This window comes from Melitaea cinxia, chromosome 2 (assembly GCF_905220565.1).
Source record: "Melitaea cinxia chromosome 2, ilMelCinx1.1, whole genome shotgun sequence".
Lineage (NCBI taxonomy): Eukaryota > Metazoa > Arthropoda > Insecta > Lepidoptera > Nymphalidae > Melitaea > Melitaea cinxia.
In genome coordinates, this window is record NC_059395.1 from 10,822,128 (window position 1) to 10,843,161 (window position 21,034).

Genomic DNA, 21,034 nt, shown 5'->3' on the forward strand with positions numbered 1-21,034 from the left:
CGGAGATTTCGTGATGAGTGAGTGACCTTTCGCTTTTATATATATTATAGATATATATATATATATATTTATTGCTGACGTAGCACCGCAACATTTTAAGAACAAATTTAATTCATCAATATTTTCTATTATTAGCAGGACTTTAGTAAAGATGCAGAATTTCATTTTCACGCCACATCACATGTCCCTTTGCCATGGTCTCGGTGGCAATTTAAAACGTCTAGCGGCTTGAGCTAGTTATCAATCAAAGATAAACACACCTATATTGACATCTGAAAGATTATACGAATGGGCTAAAACATCAATGCCTCAAGTAAATTTTTTGTACGTATCAAAAGAAGACATTGAAGCAAACAGATGTTTTCTATAGTAGGGAGCCCAAGCGGGGATTTCGGGATTTACTACAGCGCGGCAGATTAATATACAATGGGATACCATGTACCCGGTTCAGTACCTCCACCAAATATGAGCCTCATATATAAAGCCGAACGTGTAGGATAAAGGATCAGATTAGTAAAAAAAATTGATCATCAAGAATTCTCGAGCGCGTCAGATTAAGGTAGGGTGAGTTAATTACATGCTAAAAAGTGTATATTCCACTAATCTGACAATTTGAGAGTGACGTAAAGAAGGGGGAGGGCAGCAAAGTTGTAAAAAAAAACGTCATCTCGACATTCTCGAGCGTAGATATATTTTTTTTTATTTTGAAGGAAATAATTCAAGGATAACGAAAAATACATAATCTGACGATTTCCGCAAGCCGAAATAACAAAAATTCGATGCTAAAGTAAGGACGCTATCACATTTTTCTACAAATATCAGTGTTTTTCAGGTATCGTTTTAATTAATTAGGAGTAACCCCGCGAGGACGTCTTGGTGTCAAATGAAAGATAATATATTCATCTCCAGAGTAACACCATAAAAATTATATAACCCCATACAAAATTTTCACACAAATACGTTTTAATCATCACAGAAATTGCAAAAAAAGACGGGTCTGAATAAGAATCAGTATAGTTAAATACACTACACTAAGAATACACCGACGTATTCTTTCTCTACAAAAAATTAGGCCCGAAAATTTCGAAGGCGCTTTCAGCTTTGCATGCGTTCACTGGTTGCGATTTCAACCCAGCATTGTAACGACAAGGGAAAAAGAAACCTTTGCATTATCTGATGAATTCAGAAATTTTCCAAGAAGCATTTCTGGATTTGGGATTAAAGGAGCATAATGTACAGTATTCTTTTACTATCATACAGTCTTACCACTTGTATGGGTTGAAAAAGTTAGACGATGTCAATCAAGCCAGCATTTTCATCTTCAATAGGACGTACAAGTAAAAGACAAATCACAACCCTTTTCCTTGAGTGTCCGGAATTACGATGCGTGCAACTTGCCACCCTGTGAATCGGAGTTACTCCAGCAAGTGTTACGCACAAAATTCATTGCATGCTTTTGGAGTAATGCACATAATGCAAAAATTATTAATCTTTTACCAATGGACTATGGATTTTTATTTATTTATTTTATTTAGGAAACAAACAGTACAATAATCAATAAAGTTTCCAATAGTAAATGGATGTTGTCGACGGAAAATTCAAAATGATCTGGTTTGCAGGTGATCAATTGTCGAAAGCGTACTGTTATAGCTAGTACATGCACCTCTTTGCGCTGTGATGCAAGCCTTAGATGCTGCATCAGCATTTTGTCTCCAACAAAGCAGTAGGGACAGAACCTCGCGTCAGTCTGCTCGGATCCCTCATATCGGTCACATATCTTTTTTTATACCAGTTCTCGTGTATTTTATTTTATTAATTTAAGATAAATATTGTTCAATCCCATAAATAAATTTTGTAGTTTCTAAAAATCTTTTTTTTTTAAACTCTTCACTGGGAACCCGTGTAACAGCACGAAGATGGAGTCATAACATCTGATATTCTTGAAGATACTCCGGAATCAGGTATTTCTTTCCTCCAATAATTAAAAAAACACGTTATCCATAAAAAATATAGTCAAATATTTTAATAACTTTTTGTAACAGATACGCAATCTGAGGAATCTACTGGATAATCTATTGATGAAGATGAAGATGATGATTAATCAATCAATTAATTATAAAAAATTAAATTTTTTAGCATTTTTTAAAAATTATTTTCTCACAAATACAAGTATTCTACTTAAAAAAAACATACATTTATTTACATGCTATTTCCTGAGCTTTTCAATAAATGAAGTTCAATGATTATAAAAAATTAAAAAAAAAAAAAAATTGATGTAAGATTAGGCGAATACCTCTAGATAATCATCAGATTATGAGACAGCACGTCTAAAACATAAAAATGAACCATATATATCTTAATCTGACGCGCTTGAGTATTTCAAAATGGCGATATTTTTTTTTACACATTATAATAATGTCCACGAGTTTGCGTATTATATTTTTTTTTCTTCATTTTTAACCCTACGTACAACCACCCGCATCGTGCAAACGATCAGATTAACATACGTACATTATTAAAAATACGTAGGACATTGATGCTATCAATATCTGACGCGCTCGAGTATGTCCATGCAACAGTATTTTTTTTACATATTTAAAAATCTATAGCCGCTTCCCCCACCGATGTAAACGTATATATTATATAACATTTTTTTCTTCTTATCATCTAAGCTTTGTAACCGAATAGGTCTCTATGACGCTCGAGTAAATCCCCGTTTAGCATCGTGGGCTTCTCTACTACTAAAAGATAGATTTGCAGCTACCGGGCGTCAGATGAGCATCAGTTTTCATTCATTTGTTTTTTCATTTCATCGTTATATTTAAATATTCATTTGTCACAAAAATAAATTAATAAAACATTTTTACTATTTTACAGAAAAAGAAAGCATGTGCAGCTGAAAACCTATAAAATTGCCGTTTCGTCGTTATCTCAAAACTAAAAAAAAAATCGCTAAGAACTCGGAATTTCAAATTATTTTTATTTTAAAAATATAGAATCTTTTTTTATTTATAATTAATTATTTGTTTAATGGTTGGCGTTATGTTACATCGCATTTGTACGTTTTTCATCATCATGGATATGTAAAAATTCGAGTTATTACGTAGTATGAGTTCCGTCGTGGTAGCAAAGCGGCAGGAGTGGCATGTAACATCAACCACGTTTACGTTGCGAACACTACTAACGATCGTACCTCCCGTTATTGGTTTGCTCGCTTTCGTTCCGAAAATTTTGATGTAAGAAATGAACCACTTGGTCGGCCGAAAATGGTGGTCGACAATGACGAATTGAAGGCGATTGTGGAGGCTGATGATTCTCAAACTACAGCTGAATTAGCAGCAGCTTTCGAAGTTAGCACTAAAACAATATTGGTCCATTTGCGTCAAATTGGCAAGGTAAAAAAGCATGACAAATGGGTGCCTCACGAATTGAATAACGCCAGCGCGAAATACGCGTCGAGACGTACTTTGCACTGCTCTACAGACACACAAACAAAGGCATATTGAATCGCATTGTTATTTGTGACGAAAAATGGATTTTAGATCCTGGTTCAGTACCTAAACAATGCCCTATACAAAAAATGACGGTAAAACTTTAGATTAGGTAAAACCGAATTTCGGGACCGTGGGGGGTTGGGGGGGAGAGGGTGGGGAACGCTACCCCTGGTACCACTGTCACACCTCGGAACCCCATAATTATGGAGATATCCATGGTTAAAGTTTTTGAGGTTAGAAGAAGAATTTCGAAATTTAGAGGAACGCTTGGCTCCGGCGCTGCGGGAAGTGCAGTCCTTCCGCCCTTGCGTGCGAAAGCACGCTCACTCATGCTCCGTTCCGCAGCGGAGGCTGGTCGCCTTCGGCGACCAGCCTCACCCGCTCCTCTACGCATTCGTTCGCGCGCTTTCGCACGGTGGGCGAGGGCTGCCCTCCCTCCGCGCCTCCGCGGCACAAAAAAAACACTCTAGGGGTAGGACAGACCACGTGGACAGTGGGGTGCTCCGATTCGGTTTTGGGTATTTTTCGAATTTCTAAACCTATATTCTAGCACGCAATGTTACTAATTTTATTAGAATATTATGTCTGACGCGTTATTTTGTTTAAAAGTGTCGATTTGTCACACAATGCAAACAGTACGAGCTCAAAGGTATTATAATAGCTTTAAATTCTTCTTCTAACCTCAAAACTTTAACCATGGATATCTCCATAACCATGGGGTTTTGAGGTGTGACAGTGTTACCTTGTATAGATTCCCCTACACCCTCCACCCTCCACACCCAAAAACCCCATAATTCGGTTTTTCTAATTCGGTTTTACCTAATCTAGATCTTAGCCAAAATGACCCCCTAAGAAAGTGATGGTAACTGTTTGGTGGTCTAGCGCCGGTGTAATTCACAGCTTCTTACCAAACGGCATGAGCGTTTTATGATGATTTGTATTGATGTGTACTGTGAATAATTAAACATAATAATGGGGAAGCTGGCAAGTTTCCAACCAGCTTTGGTCAATCGCTCGGCTCTGCTGCTTTTGCACGACAACGCGCGATCTCATACTGCACAGCAGACGGTCTCCAAGTTACAAGAGCTGGGATTGGAAGTACTCCGTCATCCACTGTACTCACCAGATCTCGCCCCTACAGACTTCCTCTTTTTCCAGAATTTGGATAACTTTTTGGCGGGAAAAAAATCAATAGCCGAGAGGCAGTACAAAATGCCTTTGAAGAGTTTGTTAAATCCCGTCCAGCAGAGTTTTTCAAGAAAGGCATCAATAAGTTACCACTACGTTGCCAAAAATGCATTGATTCCATGGGTAATTACTTTTAATAAAAATAAATGCGTTAACTTATTTCATCAAAAATGACAATTTCACAGGTATATTACGTATAGTATATGTAGGATCTATTATAATATCATAACAATATTTCTTTTATTTACAAGTAAGTGTCTGTGATAAATATATACTGATTATTACATATAGACCACAGAGTATTGCTTAAAATTAGAGAATATGTACATATGTTCAAATATTTCAATCAAAGGTACTTTGGAATTCTTCTGTGAAATGATACTGTGCGGCTGATGTAGGCCGGACGGCGACCACTGGCTACTGTGCTCAAGACTACAACTGATCTAGCTCCTAAACGACTTTTTGGCCCACTCTAGAACTTTGCAAGTATCTTCTATATACTATTTTGAGAAAAAAAAAAAAATAAAATTAGTTGGTCAGTTTGAAAAAAAATATATTAAAAAATTTAAATGGATCTTTTTCTAAAAAATATATAAAATTTCAAATATATCATTACAAAGCTCATTTCATCGCGTAAACACTTTTCTATCTTGTTTACTTCAAAATAACTTTTAAATGCTTAGTATAGGCACTAACAGTAGGGCATTCCTGCTGGTACTCGACACTTTAAAGACTAATAACTCGTTAATTAAACAATATACCATGATAATATTACACATATGTATTGAGGGCATATATAAGTATAACATATTCGAAAATTACTAAAATCGGAAACATCGACATTTTTTAGTTTTCCGCTTCGCGCCCCACCTTGAAATTTGGGGTTAATCAATAGACAGAATACAGGTTATTACCTGTATTCTGTCTATTAGGTTCTATCCTATTTTGTAATCTGTCCTTGACTGATATAATATATTCATTTTACTATAATTATTTATGCTGGTCCTAATATAAAAGTTGACTTATTTAGTTAGTAACAACAATTTAAATTGACAGATAGTTTCACTGTTTTTAAATTGACAGTTCAGTAGACTACTAAAACTAATTTTAAATTTTAGCTTTTGGGAGCATCTGCATCAAATAACCTGCCAACTAAACAGCAGGTCAGGCACCTAAATGTTCACGAATATGTGAGCTACACATTACTGAGGGACCACGGCATTCCTGTTCCGAGGTTTAACATCGCCAAGACTCAGGACGAGGCAGTTAAGTTCGCTAAAGAACTTAATACCAAAGACATTGTATTAAAAGCACAGGTAATATTAAAAATTTAGTTTAAAATATTATATTATGTTGATTTTAGACAATAGCAAAGTTTTTTAATAATTAAATAATATACCTATTGTACCTATTGAGTAAATATATTAACTAGAAAGTAGAGAACTAAAAATATGAACTTAACTGTAATATAAGTATGTTTAAATTTTAGGTACTAGCTGGGGGTAGAGGAAAGGGTGCATTTAAAAATGGCTTGAAAGGTGGTGTTCGAATGGTTGACAAGTAAGGATTCAAGTTTCTTAGTACCTATTGTTCATTAATGCTTCAAACAAAAATCTCTTTATTTTAGTAGGCTTTGAAAGCACTTTTGAATCATTATATTACATATATGTTATGCTTAAAATATGTTATATAATGTTTAATTTCAGTTATAACTCACGTCATGTAAAAAAAAACGCTGAAAGAAACTGGAGGGGGTGTGTTTGCGCATGTGTATACTCGTGCACGAAAGTACTACTGTTTTATTTTTTAATTAGGCTTTCACTGGCGGCTTCGTATAATGGTTATTGGTAGGTACATTAAAAAATACTAGAAATGCCTGTGCGAATAATTCGCACAAAATAATAATTATCACTTTACAAAATAACATTTTTTTTTAAACAAGCAATAACATTTTTTTGTCATTGAAATGTCATATTTAAAAAAAAATATTAATTATCTTTACTCTCGAAATTCGTATTTTAATAGTTGTTATGTGTTTAAAATGATAAATTGTTATTTATTTTTAGTGAAATAAATAGTAAATGGAGTTTTACAAATGTCCGTAAGCTAATGTGTTGTGAAAGTGAGCGATAAGTGCGGAAAAAACGTGAATTACGATTGACAGGGGTCTGTTTACCAAATAAGACTGTTCCAAAAAAATTGACAGTAGGGAAAAGATTTTTCAAGAGTTGGCACCACTGTAAATCTCTGTTGCGCATCTTGACAGCCAGCGTTCTTTTTACATGACGCGAATTATACGTTATAAATTATTTTTCTCGCTTCTCTATGTAAAACTATTTCGTAATTTAAAACTTTTGTGCGCGATAGTATTTTGAGTCGACCTATTCAACCAATAGCACACCGGCAAGCATGCAGCGCGTGATACACACGCCCCGCGCCCTATCTCATACCACCAAAGAGACCGATAAATCGCCTTTGCGCAGCTTGAAGGCCAGGGTTCTTTTTACATGACGCGAACTATACCATCTTAATTTTGCCTTAAAGGAGTTTTCTTGTAATTTTTATTTACTTGTTGGTTAAATATTTTGTGTAACTTCTATTGTGAGTAAAATTTACTGTTACATAATTATATAACTCACAAATATAAAAATGTATACACTAAATCAAATTTTTGAGTTAAACTTTTAAATATGTTATCAAAATACACATTAAAATTACACAAACTTATAATTATTATAATATTATTGCAATTTTATACATTTCTATTTATATTCTGTGTTTTAGACCCGAGGTTGCTGGAGAGTTAGTGGGGAAAATGCTTAAACAGTATTTGGTAACAAAACAGACAGGCGCTGCTGGAAGAATCTGTAACATGGTGATGGTGACTGAGAGAAAGTTCCCTCGACGAGAATTCTATGTTGCAATTATGATGGAGCGCAGTTTTAACGTATGTATTTAGAAAATAAGGCTATAATGTACATATAAAGTACACTGATACAATACAGTACTGTACTATCCCACTGATATATTACAACAAATGGGACCGACATCTTTACGTGCTCTCTGAGGCCCCACAAGGATAGACATCCAAACTGGAAATAAATATATGTACGAATACAAATATCATCCCGAGTGGGAATCGAATAAGTAAACCGCCGGTGTTCAGGCCATACATGACACACGCGCCACTGCACCAGAGTGGTTACACAATCATATCATACAGTACACTATACTAAATAAATTATACTCTTTCATAGGCCTACATCAAGACCTATCGTGACATCTTCTAGACCGTTACAGTTTAAATGCTAATTATAGCTCTTAGTTAAAAATATAAGGTTTTTTCATTTATCTTTTCCATTTAACGAATATTAAAATTAATTATATCATTATCAGTTATAATTAATATTATTTCTTTTTTATCTTAGTTAATCTTTTAAAATGATAATTCAGTTGCATTTTATATATAATATAAAATAGTTCATATAAAAATTGATAACCAAATTACGCACGGCTTACCTATTCCTTAATTTGTATTGGTGCTAAGCCAGGGAGGGTATCACTTAGCATATGACAAAATGACTAATAATACGATATTTCCTTATTATTATCGTATGAACCAGGATGATAATGACTATTGAAGTCTATTAATAATACGATATTTCCTTATTATTATCGTATGAACCAGGATGATAATGACTATTGAAGTCTATTACATAATTTGTTAGGACATGTTAATTACACATAATTTTGAAGTCTATGTCAATTGTTTTAAAGGAAAATTAACAATAGTAAAATATTAACGGCAGCCCGACTGGGGTAGTACCTCGACTTTACAGAAGATCACAGCAAAATAATACTGTTTTCAAGCAGTATTGTGTTCCTGTTGGTGAGTAAGGTGACCAGAGCTCCTGGGGGGATTGGGGATTGGGTCGGTAACGCGCTTGCGATGCTTGTGGTGTTGCAGGCTTCTATAAGCTACGGTAATCGCTTACCATCAGGTGAGCCGTACGCTTGTTTGCCGACCTAGTGACATAAAAAAAAAAAAAATTAAAATACGTTGAGATCTTATATTTAAGCTATAAATTTATAGTACGCAATTTAAGTAATGGACTGCTACTGTCGTGTTTACATTTTAATTGAACGTCAATAAAATAAATTATGTTTTGTTTACATTGATCAATGTCAATCATCTTTAGCCGGCGACTCCCCGTGGAAGTTCGTGGCGAAGGTCCTTGCCGAGACCTACTCATACGTCTCGGGTAGGAGGGCTCTCGGTGAGAACCCCACGTTGGATAGGATCCTACGGGTACGCCGGATGGGGCAAAGAAGCGTTAATGCGGAGGTGCGGAGGCGCTACTTAATGCGCCTCCAGTAACGCCCCTGTGCTCGTGTCGGGCCGGGCCGGGCCGGGATGGGAACCCGGTTCTGCTAGACATGGCGTCATCGGGATTGTTCAGAGGTGAGCCAGACAGTCCCCATGGAGGAGAAGTCTGGCCTTTTCGCCGAGGCCAGCCGGCCGCTGGAGGGATCCTGTTGCCTGCAGATCCGGGACCCTCCAATTAAAGCGGCTGAAGGCTCCCGCGGGGGTTTGGTCGGTATTAGCACCCCCAAGTGCTGAAGCCGACATACGGTCTAGGACTGCCTACCCGGGCGTCCTGGATATCACCCGTAAATGGGTTCCCCTGCGATACCAAAAAAAAAGTCAATCAAGAAGGAGTCAATCTTTTGGCTTAACAATGATTCCAAGAAAAACACAAGCTATCATTATTGGAAGCTCTACACTTATTCCTCGCTTAAATAAGACAATTATCCCCTGTAATTTTTAACGGTGTTGAAATTCCATATAGCGAAAAAGTAACAAATTTGGGAATCATATTTGATCAAAACCTCTCTTGGTGTCCACAGATTTGTGAGATAAGTCGAAAAGTTTTTTCTGCTGTGGGATCCCTTCGCATGCTGCAAAATTTCCTTCCTACGTCCACCAAAATTGCGCTCGTACATAGTCTTCTCTAACCTATCTATGACTATGCTGACACTTGCTATCTTGACATAACCGAGGAGCAATTGAATAAGCTTGAGCGCATTCAAAATTTATGTATCCGATTCATATTTGGTCTCCGCAAATATGATCACATTTCCGATTTTCGCAAAAAACTCAAGTGGCTCCCAATTCGCCTTCGCAGGAATACTCACATTCTCAGGCTATTATACTGCATTATGTTTAATCCGGCAACTCCATCTTACCTGAAAGAGCGGTTTAAATATCTAAATGATTTACATGAACGTAGTTTACGGTCGAACAACAATCTACTTCTTGAATTTCCTTCTCATTCCTCTACTTTCTACACCAAATCCTTCACCGTACAAGCTGCTCGACTTTGAATTCTTTGCCCTTGTGGATTAGACGTTCTCAATCCCTTCCTATTTTTAAGAAATCCGTTAAAATACACTTTCTTAAAATGAGTGGGATTTAATCCTTTGCTTTAGGCAGTGACCACCAATACGACTTTCGTCGGGGGCGGTCTACTGGAGATCTACTGGTATATGTCACACACTGCTGGGTCGAAGCCATTGAGAAACGTGGTGAGGCGCTGTATCACTCGATATCTCAAAGGCCTTTGACAGGGTTTGCCACGCAAGTGCCTTAGCAAGCTCCCTGCTGGTTTTGTAGTTGGATCTCAGACTTTTTGAGTAAACGATCGATCAGAGTGGTCGGCTGCTCCTCTGACCTGATGGATATAAACGCCGGTGTCCCTCAAGGTTCCGTTCTCTCTGCAACTCTTTTCCTACTCCATATTAACGACACACTACAACCAGGCATTGTTGGATACGCAGATGATAGTACGGTTGTTGAGAGATATCTGTCCAGCGCAAAGGACAACAGGGAGTAAGGGAGGGGGGTAAAATAATGGTAGAGCGAACGAACTCAATACTAGGGCACGTATCCTAATGGGGCGATCGCAACCTGGTCACGTTCGACGCCGCCAAAACGCAGGCTTGTTTGTTCTCCACCAGACGGAGTCCTTTCAACTTGACTTCTACTTTCCTTGGTACACCTGTCCCTTCGTCCGATACCCTCGACCTACTTGGCATGGAGTTTAATTCTAATTTCAACTTTGGCAATTACATTGAGGCCAAAGCGCAAACTGCGGCAAGATAGCTTGGCATCTTAAACAGGGTCAAGCGATATTTCACGCCTGAACAGCTTGCTAAAAATGTAAACCTTTAATCGCAAAACAACATGACACAAAAAATGACAGCTACAATTACAATTTTTTAAATGACTATGTAATACATTAAATAATATATTGCCATATAAAAACTTTAACATGACACACAACACTATAGTGAATTTGCCATCACCGGTAAACAAAAGGTTATTAGTGTTTTTTGGGTAATTGTAATAGGGTTTTTGAGCAACATGGCAAGTTTACATGTGTTGTAGGAGATTTTAATTTAGGTTCAGTTGCCTGGAATGCATATTGGCTACTTCTTTGCTTGTCTGTAACAACTCTGCAACAGTGCAAATTTGGTTATAGTTTGTGACAATAAATCACTCAATGGAACTCTATTCTTAATAACACACAGAGAATACTTGATCTGGTGCTTGTGGACATATTTGTGTACTCTATGTTATATAAGTTTCTATAATCCCATTAGTAACGTTGACCAATTGCACCCTTCCCTTGAAATTAATGTACCAAAAACTAAACCAGACATACTGACAACTAATACCACATACGAGCGATATAATTTTTATAAGATGATTCCGACTATGATTCTAATAGAAATCATCAAAATATAGGTGAAATTGGTTGAGAAGAATGATTAAAGTTGGATGTTGTAGACGAAATAATCAGGATGTTCTAAGAGGTATTATAGGACCGCAATTTAAGACTATGTCCCATGAAAGTCGAAAATAATCGGTACTCTTTATCCATGGATAAATCACGACAAAAGAGAATTAACGAGAAACATAAGTTTCTACAACATTTAATAATTGTGTTTGCTCGCAAACGAAAAAAAAAAACCGACTTCAATTACATCGACGAGTAATACAACGTAGATCGACGAAAAAGTAACTACGCGTTATCAAAGATTACTCAAAAAGTAGTAATCAGATCTCAATAAAATTTATATGTGACCACATGACAAACATCAGCTTTCGATTAAATAAAAATTATTAAAATCGGTATACCCAGTAAAGTTATTGCGGATTTTCAAGAGTTTCCCTCGATTTCTCTGGGATCCCATCATCAGATCCTGGTTTCCTTATCATGGTACTAAACTAGGTGGTACTAAACTACTAACTAACTAATATCTCCTTTCCAACAAAAAAAGAATTATTAAAATCGATACATCCACACATAGAAAGTTATGCGGTATAATACAACGTAGGTCGACGAAAAAAGCGTCAATTAAAAACGCATTATTAGATATAGTTCGCGTCATGTAAAAAGAACGCTGGCCTTGAAGCTGCGCAGAAGCGATTTATCGGTCTATTTGGTGGTACGGGTAGGGGGACGGGAGTGTTTATCAGGTGTCGCATGCTCGCCGGTGTGCTATTGGTTGACAGCGGTTGACAGTTCGACGTCGACTCAAAATATTATCGCGCACAAAAGTTTTAAATTACAAAATTCTCCATTTACTATTTATTTCACTAAAAAACAATTATCAATTTATCATTTTAAACACATAAAAACTATTAAGATACGAATATCGGGAGTACAGATAATTATTATTTTTGAATACGACATTTCAATAACTAAAAAATTTGTTATTGCTTTTGTTTAAAAAAAAAATTGTGATTTTGTAAAGTGATAATTATTATACTTATTTAGTCCGAATTATTCGCACTTGTATTTCTAGTATTTTTTAATGTACCTGCCAATAACCATTATACGAAGCCGCGAGTGAAAGCCTAATTAAAAAATAAAACAGTAGTACTTGTGCGCGAGTATACCCATGCGCAAACGCACCCCCTCCAGTTTCTTTCAGCGTTCTTTTTACATGACGCGAACTATATAACTCGAAAAGTAGTTGTTAGATCTCAAATTAGGACCAATAGACACACACCACCTTTCGATTAAAAAAAAATGTTGTAATCGGTCCACACGGTCAAAATTTCTGATGTAACACAGTCGAATTGAGAACCTCCTCCTTTTTTGGAAGTCGGTTAAAAAAATATAATAATGCAATGGATGAAATGGAGTTGACAGTATTAAGTGATTAATGTCACAAAATTACTCGTGAGCCTTATGCAAAGTATAATAACGAACTCGAGGCACAATTTTGAAAAGTTCTAAAGCCTTTTGGATATTCCTAAGCAGTGAGCGTGCAGACTCTAACTCATATCCAGCCGTTATGAATAATGGAGTTCTTCTACGGGAACTTCTACGGGTGGAGATGAAATGTATTTTTTTAAATCAGTTTCCTTCAGTCACCAATTTTTAACGGAAAATCTCTCACCTAGACGATATCGCTAACGTCGCAAAGATTTATTAGTCAAAGCGATATATTGAAACAATTAAAAAACCTGAACGTCACAAAAGGACTCGGACCGGATAATATGTAACCAGTTTTCTTAAATAAAAACCCTTGTCTTTATGTCTAATCTTTAACGCCTCTTGATTTTCTGAAACTTTTCCAGCTATCTGGAAACAAGCAAGAGTCGTACCGGTATTTAAAAGTGCTTATTATCTTGGTATTGCAATTTTCAGTTTAAAATAATTTCTTAAAAAAGATTTAAAAATAGTCTGTTCAGGGGCTTTTTAGGCAAACCATTTTTAATATATTATCTTATATACTAAATTTATTATAAAGTATGTTTCATTCTATTATCAGCTCGGTGAAAATCGATTTAGGTTCGGATCTTAGACCATAGAAGATTTTGTTGTCATATTAGACCGAAAATTGACATCTTGATCACTTTAATAGATAAGGCTTCGAAAATGTCACGTTTTCTTACGCGTCGTAGTCAATCCTTTAACAACCTAGAACAAGAATTATTCCTTACAACGCCATTGTTCGTAGTCACCTGGAGTATTGCATCGTTCTTCCGCCGCCCACAACCTAAGAACTACAACGTATCCAAAAGAAACTCATGTTGCATCTATCATACTCAGTGAAAATGAGCAAAAGTCTTGTTTTTTAGAAAGAAAGGTTCCGTTCTTTAACATGGTAACTCTTAATTCAAAAAGAGATTTGATCGACCTGACCAAATCATGTATAGAAAGTCTTTTCTCAGATATGATTTTTTGGACTTTACAAAGCAACATGAGAATGTTGCTTTGTAAAATAACCTTCAGAGTTCCAAATAAATACTCACGGCATGCTCTCACTACTCTTGTCCCTCCGCGTACCAGTTATAGAACTGCTGGTCTAAAGTAAAAATATAAAGAAACACACGCTGATAATAAAACTAATATTTTATGTAGTACAAATGGCAACTCACCAACCCGCCTGCCCAGCGGGGTGACTATGGGTACACCATTTTTGGCGTGAACCTGTGGAGGCCTATGTCAAGCAGTGGACTGTGATAGGTTGAAATGAAGATGATGATGAAATGGCAACTAAGAGTCCGTTGATGTTGTTAATATAATAAATAAATAAATAAACTTCATTTTATTTTCATTGGTTTTATATATACGAAATAGTATTTATCGTATTAAACGATTTTGCATAGTCTCAATCTATTAAGGAATTTTAATGAATAAAATAAAAAATAAATTGTAATCAACAAAGATGAGGTATTTGATTTTACGCAAACTTAACATATTTACTATGTATAAGTAAATTCAAATAAATTATTTATTGAACATGTCTCCAGGGCCCCGTCATCATAGCATCGTCACAAGGTGGTGTAAACATTGAAGATGTTGCAGCGGAGAACCCGGACGCCATCACGTATGAACCGATCGACATCGTCAGCGGCATCACCGAGGATCAAATAGCGCGTGTTATTGAAAAGGTAAATTAGAAACAGTTATTTAAAACGTAATGCGGTAACCGATTGTTAAACTACTGGTAAAAATGAGTAATATAAAAAATTTAAATGAATATCTGGACGATTAGCGTTCATTTTATAAACATACAACAACACTATACTTTCCATTTATAAAAAAAATTTAAGTTTGGTCTCCAGTCAGATCTCGATTTTAATACGTATTTTTTGTGAGGTGAATATTAAAAAAAAAAAAATGACAAAAGTAATTTCTTTTTTCAGCTAAATTGTGATATTATAATTAGCACCATTTTGTAACACTCATTCTTTGCCGAAGTGAGAACTTTCTCCTTTTTTTGAAGACAGTAAATAATTGTTTTTTCTAAATACCTCTTATGTACAGACATCCGACAGAAAAAATACAGATTAGAAATAATTATTTCTATACAGATTGGTCTGCAAGATCACGCCAGTGAAGCCACCGATATGATTAAGAAAATGTATGATTTATTCTTAAAGAAAGACGCTTTGCTTATCGAAATTAATCCTTACGCAGAAGACGCAGTTACCGGGCAATGTAAGCTTATTCATCTTTTTATTTTATTCAATGAAATCAGTTATTAAAATTTAAGATATATATTGTAAATGATAACTTGAAAGAATAACTATGAGTAAATATTACATAAGCTTATTTTGGTTTTATATTATGATGTCAGAGGTTTTGTGTTTATTTTCTATTTACTGGTACATTTTTCTGTTCTGATGTTATATGTCATGTTTTATATGTTTTCAGTCTATTGCTTAGACGCAAAATTCCGTTTCGACGACAATGCACAGTTTAGACAAAAGGAGCTGTTTCAACTGAGAGATACTACACAAGAAGACCCAAAGGAAATAGAAGCTGCCAAGTTTGAACTCAACTACATTGCTCTCGATGGTAAATAATAATTTATTCTCCTAAACAGCAATGCCAAACTCAAAGCAAAAAAGCATGAAATTCATAAACTAGGTAGGCAACAACTCTTAATCTTCCTGCTTCGAAGTTTGCGACGGTAAAAGCTTAACGATGGCGCCAAGTTAAACAGTTTGAAAACTCCCCACTGTACTAATGGTGATAATGCAAAGAAAGTCAACGTCCCGTTTTGCATTACATAATTGAAAATGATAACAAAGTCGTTGAATGCAGTCAATGGGATAAAAGGGGGCACCTGCCCATTAGCTGATCTACATGGGGACTGACTTGAGCTTTATAAAGCAAAAACCGCTCCGCTATTTAAAACACAGAGTTTTTTACCAGCTATTTTAGCTTCGTTTTCTATATTACCCTAGAATTTTGCTATACCGCATAGCTTATGTCAATCCGAAGGGTCCCAGTACTCATTGTGGAAACTGGGCGCTATAATTAAGGGACGATTAACGAAATATTCCGTGCCTTGTATAGTACGTTAAGATTTCGGTCCTGGTTGTTATCATAAATATTGATGATAGCGATCGTTACTCATAGTAGGGAATAAATCCGCCAACCTCCAATGGAATAATAATGTGGTGGATTAAGCTTTTATCTTTCTCCTACATGAAGAAAGAGAGATATATCCAGCAGTGGTATGTTACAGGCTAAATCGTAAACGCGCAAATTTGTTTTCGAGAGATTAAACTGGACGAAGATACTTTTCTCTCTATTAAGAGTCCTGTTTCAAGGAAGTCTCAATTTTAAACACAGTTCCAATTATCCGCGTACGTACAAACTATAGAATGACCTTCCTCCTGAGGCTTCCCTGAAAGCTACAATTGGGGGTTTTCAAGTATTGAGTGTATAGATATCTTTTCTTCTCTTTATGGGCGACGGTAGCCATTTAACATCAGATAGACCCTTCGGTTCGTTTGCCCACTTAACATTAAAAATTTATATTATTCAAATTACAAAGTTATTCACCATCATCATATCACTTCAGCCTATTGCAGTCCACTGCTGGACATAGACCTCCACAAGTTCGCGCCAGAAATGTCGCGAATTCATGTGTTTTGCCCATAGTCACCACGCTGGGCAGGCGGGGTGATGACCGCAGGGACCGGGTAGTGGAACTGTGTTTTCCCTTAGTCGCCTCTTACGAGACCCACGGGAAGAGAGGGGGTGGCTATATGTTTACTGTGATATTGTATGTACAACCCAGAGCCCACATTTAGTTAAATCACATATTCTACATACCAATAAGCTACATACAAAAAATTGCAATACGGTAATAGATTCCTAATCCTACCACATCTAATGCTAACGGGTTTCTGCTTGTAAGCATGAGGTATCGAAATTTCAAACAGGTTTTTTTAATGAGTCTACATCATCAAAAGTAACAAATCTCCAAATTTTATATTTCTTGTACCACCCGTCATTTCGGCTGTATCAAATATTTGTAGTCAGAATAAATGAATTATGATTGTGATTATTAAAAACATCTGGTAAAAAATACATTAAATTAAAATTATTTACGTAAAGCACTAGCGGTTGCCCACGGCTTTGCCCGTGTAGAAATTATTTATGTTTACAAAGAGTTTCTAAAATAAAGTAACTAATTTAAAATATTACGTTCCGTTTAATAGGGCCTCTTTGAACACTTACATTTAAGGTTTGACTTTCGTGCGCTAAAACCACTTGCCAGCTTAGCAAAGCTCGCTCTCGAACAAACTACATAAAGCGTCCTAAAAAACATTCTTTCCTTAACTACACTCTTCTCTATTTGCCCGTAATCCAGGAACGGTGGAAAACTTATTTAACATACATAGTCCTATGCTAAATATTATTACAAAAACAAAAAAAAATTGGAAGTGAAACTTCTTTAGGGTAAAATTTTTACGGATGAAACGGTTATGTTTTGATGAAACGCCACATTTTTTGTCGATGACGCTGGAACGAAAATCTAAAGCTTTAGATTTGTATAAATATAAACGAGATTTAAAAATTACTTTGCCAAAGAAATTTCACTTCTGACGTGTGTACTTTGTACGCGCGCAATTTTTTTATTGTACGTAACATTTATTACTATTACAGTATGTTTGTTTAATACATAAATATAAAACCATTAAAAATATGAAAAGTTTATTCGAAGTGGTCTTATCAGTGGTCAGTGGTCCATTGGCTGGAATACAGTTCTTAAAACGTTGAGGCCAGTTATCAATAGAACCACGCACTCTTTCTATGGGAAAATGTTGTTTTGAATTTTGTAAAATGATTGTTTTCGCTTCAGCCTGTAATATCTCACTACTGGGCATAGGCCTCTTTCCCCATGTAGGAGAAGGATCAGAGCTTAATCTACCACGCTGCTCCAATGCGGGTTGGCGGATATATTCCCTACTATGAGTAACGATCGCTATCAGCGCGGGGATCGAACTCGCAACCGCCAGCGCAACAGGTACAATCCATAGCTGTGACCGCTGCGCCTGCGCGGCGTCGAAATTATTGTTTTAGGGACTCTAAATTATCATGACATTTCGAGCAAGCCATACTCTCTAATCTGGCCATAAATGATAATCCAGCGGATTAAGATCGGGACTAGATGACGGCCAGTCTTCAGCTCTGATGAAGTCTGGAGCGCTGGTTTCTAACCAAGATTGGGTAGATCGAGCTTTATGACCCGGCGCTAAGATTTGCTGAAAGGACAATTCTTAGTTATTGAATATGGTGTTGTTAAAGGGCTTGGCGATGTTTTGATGCCTTTTTCACGAAAATATGGCTCAGTCACTCCTTCATAGCTAAAACCCCACCAAACCATCACTGAAGTCAGATAATGCCCACGTTCTACTCTGTTGACTAATTGGAAAGCTTTACTAGAGTTTTGAACATAAATACGGTCATTTTGTTTGTTAAAGTCATGCTCAATTGTAAAAAAATCCTCATCCGTAAACAAAAAATTTCTGTGACCTCTTAAGTAGTTGGTTTGATTTTACCACCCTATTCTTTTTTAAATTATCAGTTAAGAAATGACCAGTCCGTCTCTAATAGGCAGTCCGTCCCTAATAGGCTGCAAGTCCTAAGTCATCTTTTAAAATACGCGATATGGTTCTAGGTGCTATCTTCATCTCCCAAGATAAAATATTTTGCTTTTGGACAAGATTTCCTGTAATCCTATCCCTTACTGCTTTGATCGCCTCTTTCGTACGAACACTACGTAGACGATCAAATCTTTTTCTGTCACAAACAGAGGAGGTCTCATATTGTACCTATCAATAGCCCAGTACACAACATTTGACGCGTATGGAGAGTTTTAAAAATTGTATTTGGCTCCATACCTACTTTGTGTAATGCAATCACAGCGATTTGATTCTCTTTATCACCCCACTCCATTTTAAGATCACAATTTTTTTACAATGTATTGGTGCGAAAATGAGAAAACACAATGAACAAATAAAAATGATAGATTCCAAATTCAAATGTAATATTTTGTTTGTTTTTAATTGTAACAGTATTTATGGCCAGACTATTACTAAGCTTAAAGATCATTTTTTTTCTTAAAAGAATACAATTCTCTTACATGAGAAATTACATACAAAACGTTAAATAATTTTTTTAAGGTCGTTAATGAATTTTATCCTTAATTTTAAATCTCTTCGCTTGCATTGAGAGTGGCAGCAGAGGTACTCAGACCTTTTTCGAAATCCTAAGGAATTATGGATTTCTCCAGGAAATGCATGCAAAGCTAGGCAGGAAAGGTAGGCTATGACTTTTAGTCTTCCCACACTATGTGCTTGCTAAATTTCTTGGCGATCAGACAAGCAGTTGAACCGTGACCGTTTATGCCAGGCCTCTTACAATGTGATAAAATAATGAATATGAATAAAAAAACAAAAAACGCTTCATATTGAACGGCTCCCAGTGGAATGGCGAAAATACATGACATTGAATTCGAATTAGAACTTGTATGTGCAAAAAAAACTAATTAATAGAGATTATAGAGACATTCACGCGAGTGAAACCGCACTGAAGTAAACGATATATTACTCTTTACTCATATGCAGGTAACATCGGGTGCATGGTGAACGGCGCGGGACTGGCCATGGCCACCATGGACATCATCAAGCTGTACGGCGGCGACCCCGCCAACTTCCTAGACGTGGGCGGCGGCGCCACCGCGCAGGCTGTCGCGGTAAGCGCCTTCACCACACAATATACTTTTTTTATCGCTGGAAAATGCTTTTACCGCACCCCACTGACGACGCAAAAGAGTGTTTGGCTCCCGGCATGGACAGAACGAACCAGAATACCTACTAAAACCCAGCGGTACCCTCATCGTCTTAGCAGGGCACCACGGGATCGCTTTCGCATCCTACCATGCCACCGCGACGGTTGGCCTGCCTAGGCGGGCCGCCTTCACCTAAAGAGCACCCACGGGCACTGTGACCACTCTATTACCCAGGTGGCAAGGGCGGATCCAGGGGATGGGGGTCATGACCTCCTCCTGGGCTGGGTCCAGGACCTAGGTGGACAACTAATTCAAATTGTTAAACATAATATTCAAAATTAAATTATAACTTCTTGTGACTTGACCACGACTATGTGACCCCCCCCCTTGGTGCCAAAGCTGGATCCGCTCTTTCCAAGTGGCGAGTGAGATGGCTTCACCACACAATCTTTACATTACATACCCCAACACGATACATCTTACTTTCCAGCACTTACTAATTTCGAACCATTTGATATTTCGAACACTCGATAATTCGTAATATTTTTCGAGTCTCCGAGTTTCAAATTAACGAGAGTCGACTGTATTTAGATTTTGTAAATCTATAACTAGTACATAAAACGTTATGCACAGTATAACAGTAAGCAGAAGTTTTCTTACTTAACAAAATTCTCAGTGTAACGAATTCGTTTTTCCTGTATTTCTTTTACTTTTGATTTCATTTAATCATCTACTATTGACAATCTTTCAATCAATTAACGAATGGTTGGAAATTGGCAGCTTAAAATACGCATGTCAACGGCTGCCTATAAGTGCCAATTATAATGTATACTGATTTTCTTATTACATTTTCGATTATAATTCAAAGTCGCGGAAAACTAAATGTACATGTCAAATAGTCTCTTTAAAGTATCAGCGATTTTGCTTGCTGCAGATTTAATTTTTTATTTTCATTTTATATATTTATTTATAATAATGCGCCAACAAGGAAGAAACTAATACATTTACAATAATTAACACCAGGGTACAAACAAATTGAGTGTTACTTCAATTGTAGGCACATACAGCTTATTTGAGAGTATTTCATTTCAAAAACAGACAGATACAAATACAAATACAAAAAATCCAATATTAAAATTACATAATACAATACTAATTAAATTAATGAAAATAAAATTATTACAATAACGTTAAGAATAAAAAAATCTAATTTTAATTACAATAAAATTAAAAAA

At 36.3% G+C, this 21,034-nt stretch overlaps 1 protein-coding gene across 1 annotated transcript in view; it reads left to right on the forward strand.

The window, feature by feature from the left end:
* LOC123664720 (succinate--CoA ligase [ADP-forming] subunit beta, mitochondrial) overlaps window positions 1-21,034 on the forward strand; it is a 38,264-nt gene that overhangs the window by 9,237 nt on the left and 7,993 nt on the right. The window contains exons 2-8 of the mRNA XM_045599222.1: window positions 5,801-5,998; window positions 6,172-6,242; window positions 7,467-7,629; window positions 14,515-14,655; window positions 15,079-15,205; window positions 15,422-15,565; window positions 19,636-19,763. Of these exons, the coding sequence (XP_045455178.1) occupies window positions 5,801-5,998; window positions 6,172-6,242; window positions 7,467-7,629; window positions 14,515-14,655; window positions 15,079-15,205; window positions 15,422-15,565; window positions 19,636-19,763 (972 nt within the window). The remainder of the gene's footprint in view (window positions 1-5,800; window positions 5,999-6,171; window positions 6,243-7,466; window positions 7,630-14,514; window positions 14,656-15,078; window positions 15,206-15,421; window positions 15,566-19,635; window positions 19,764-21,034) is intronic.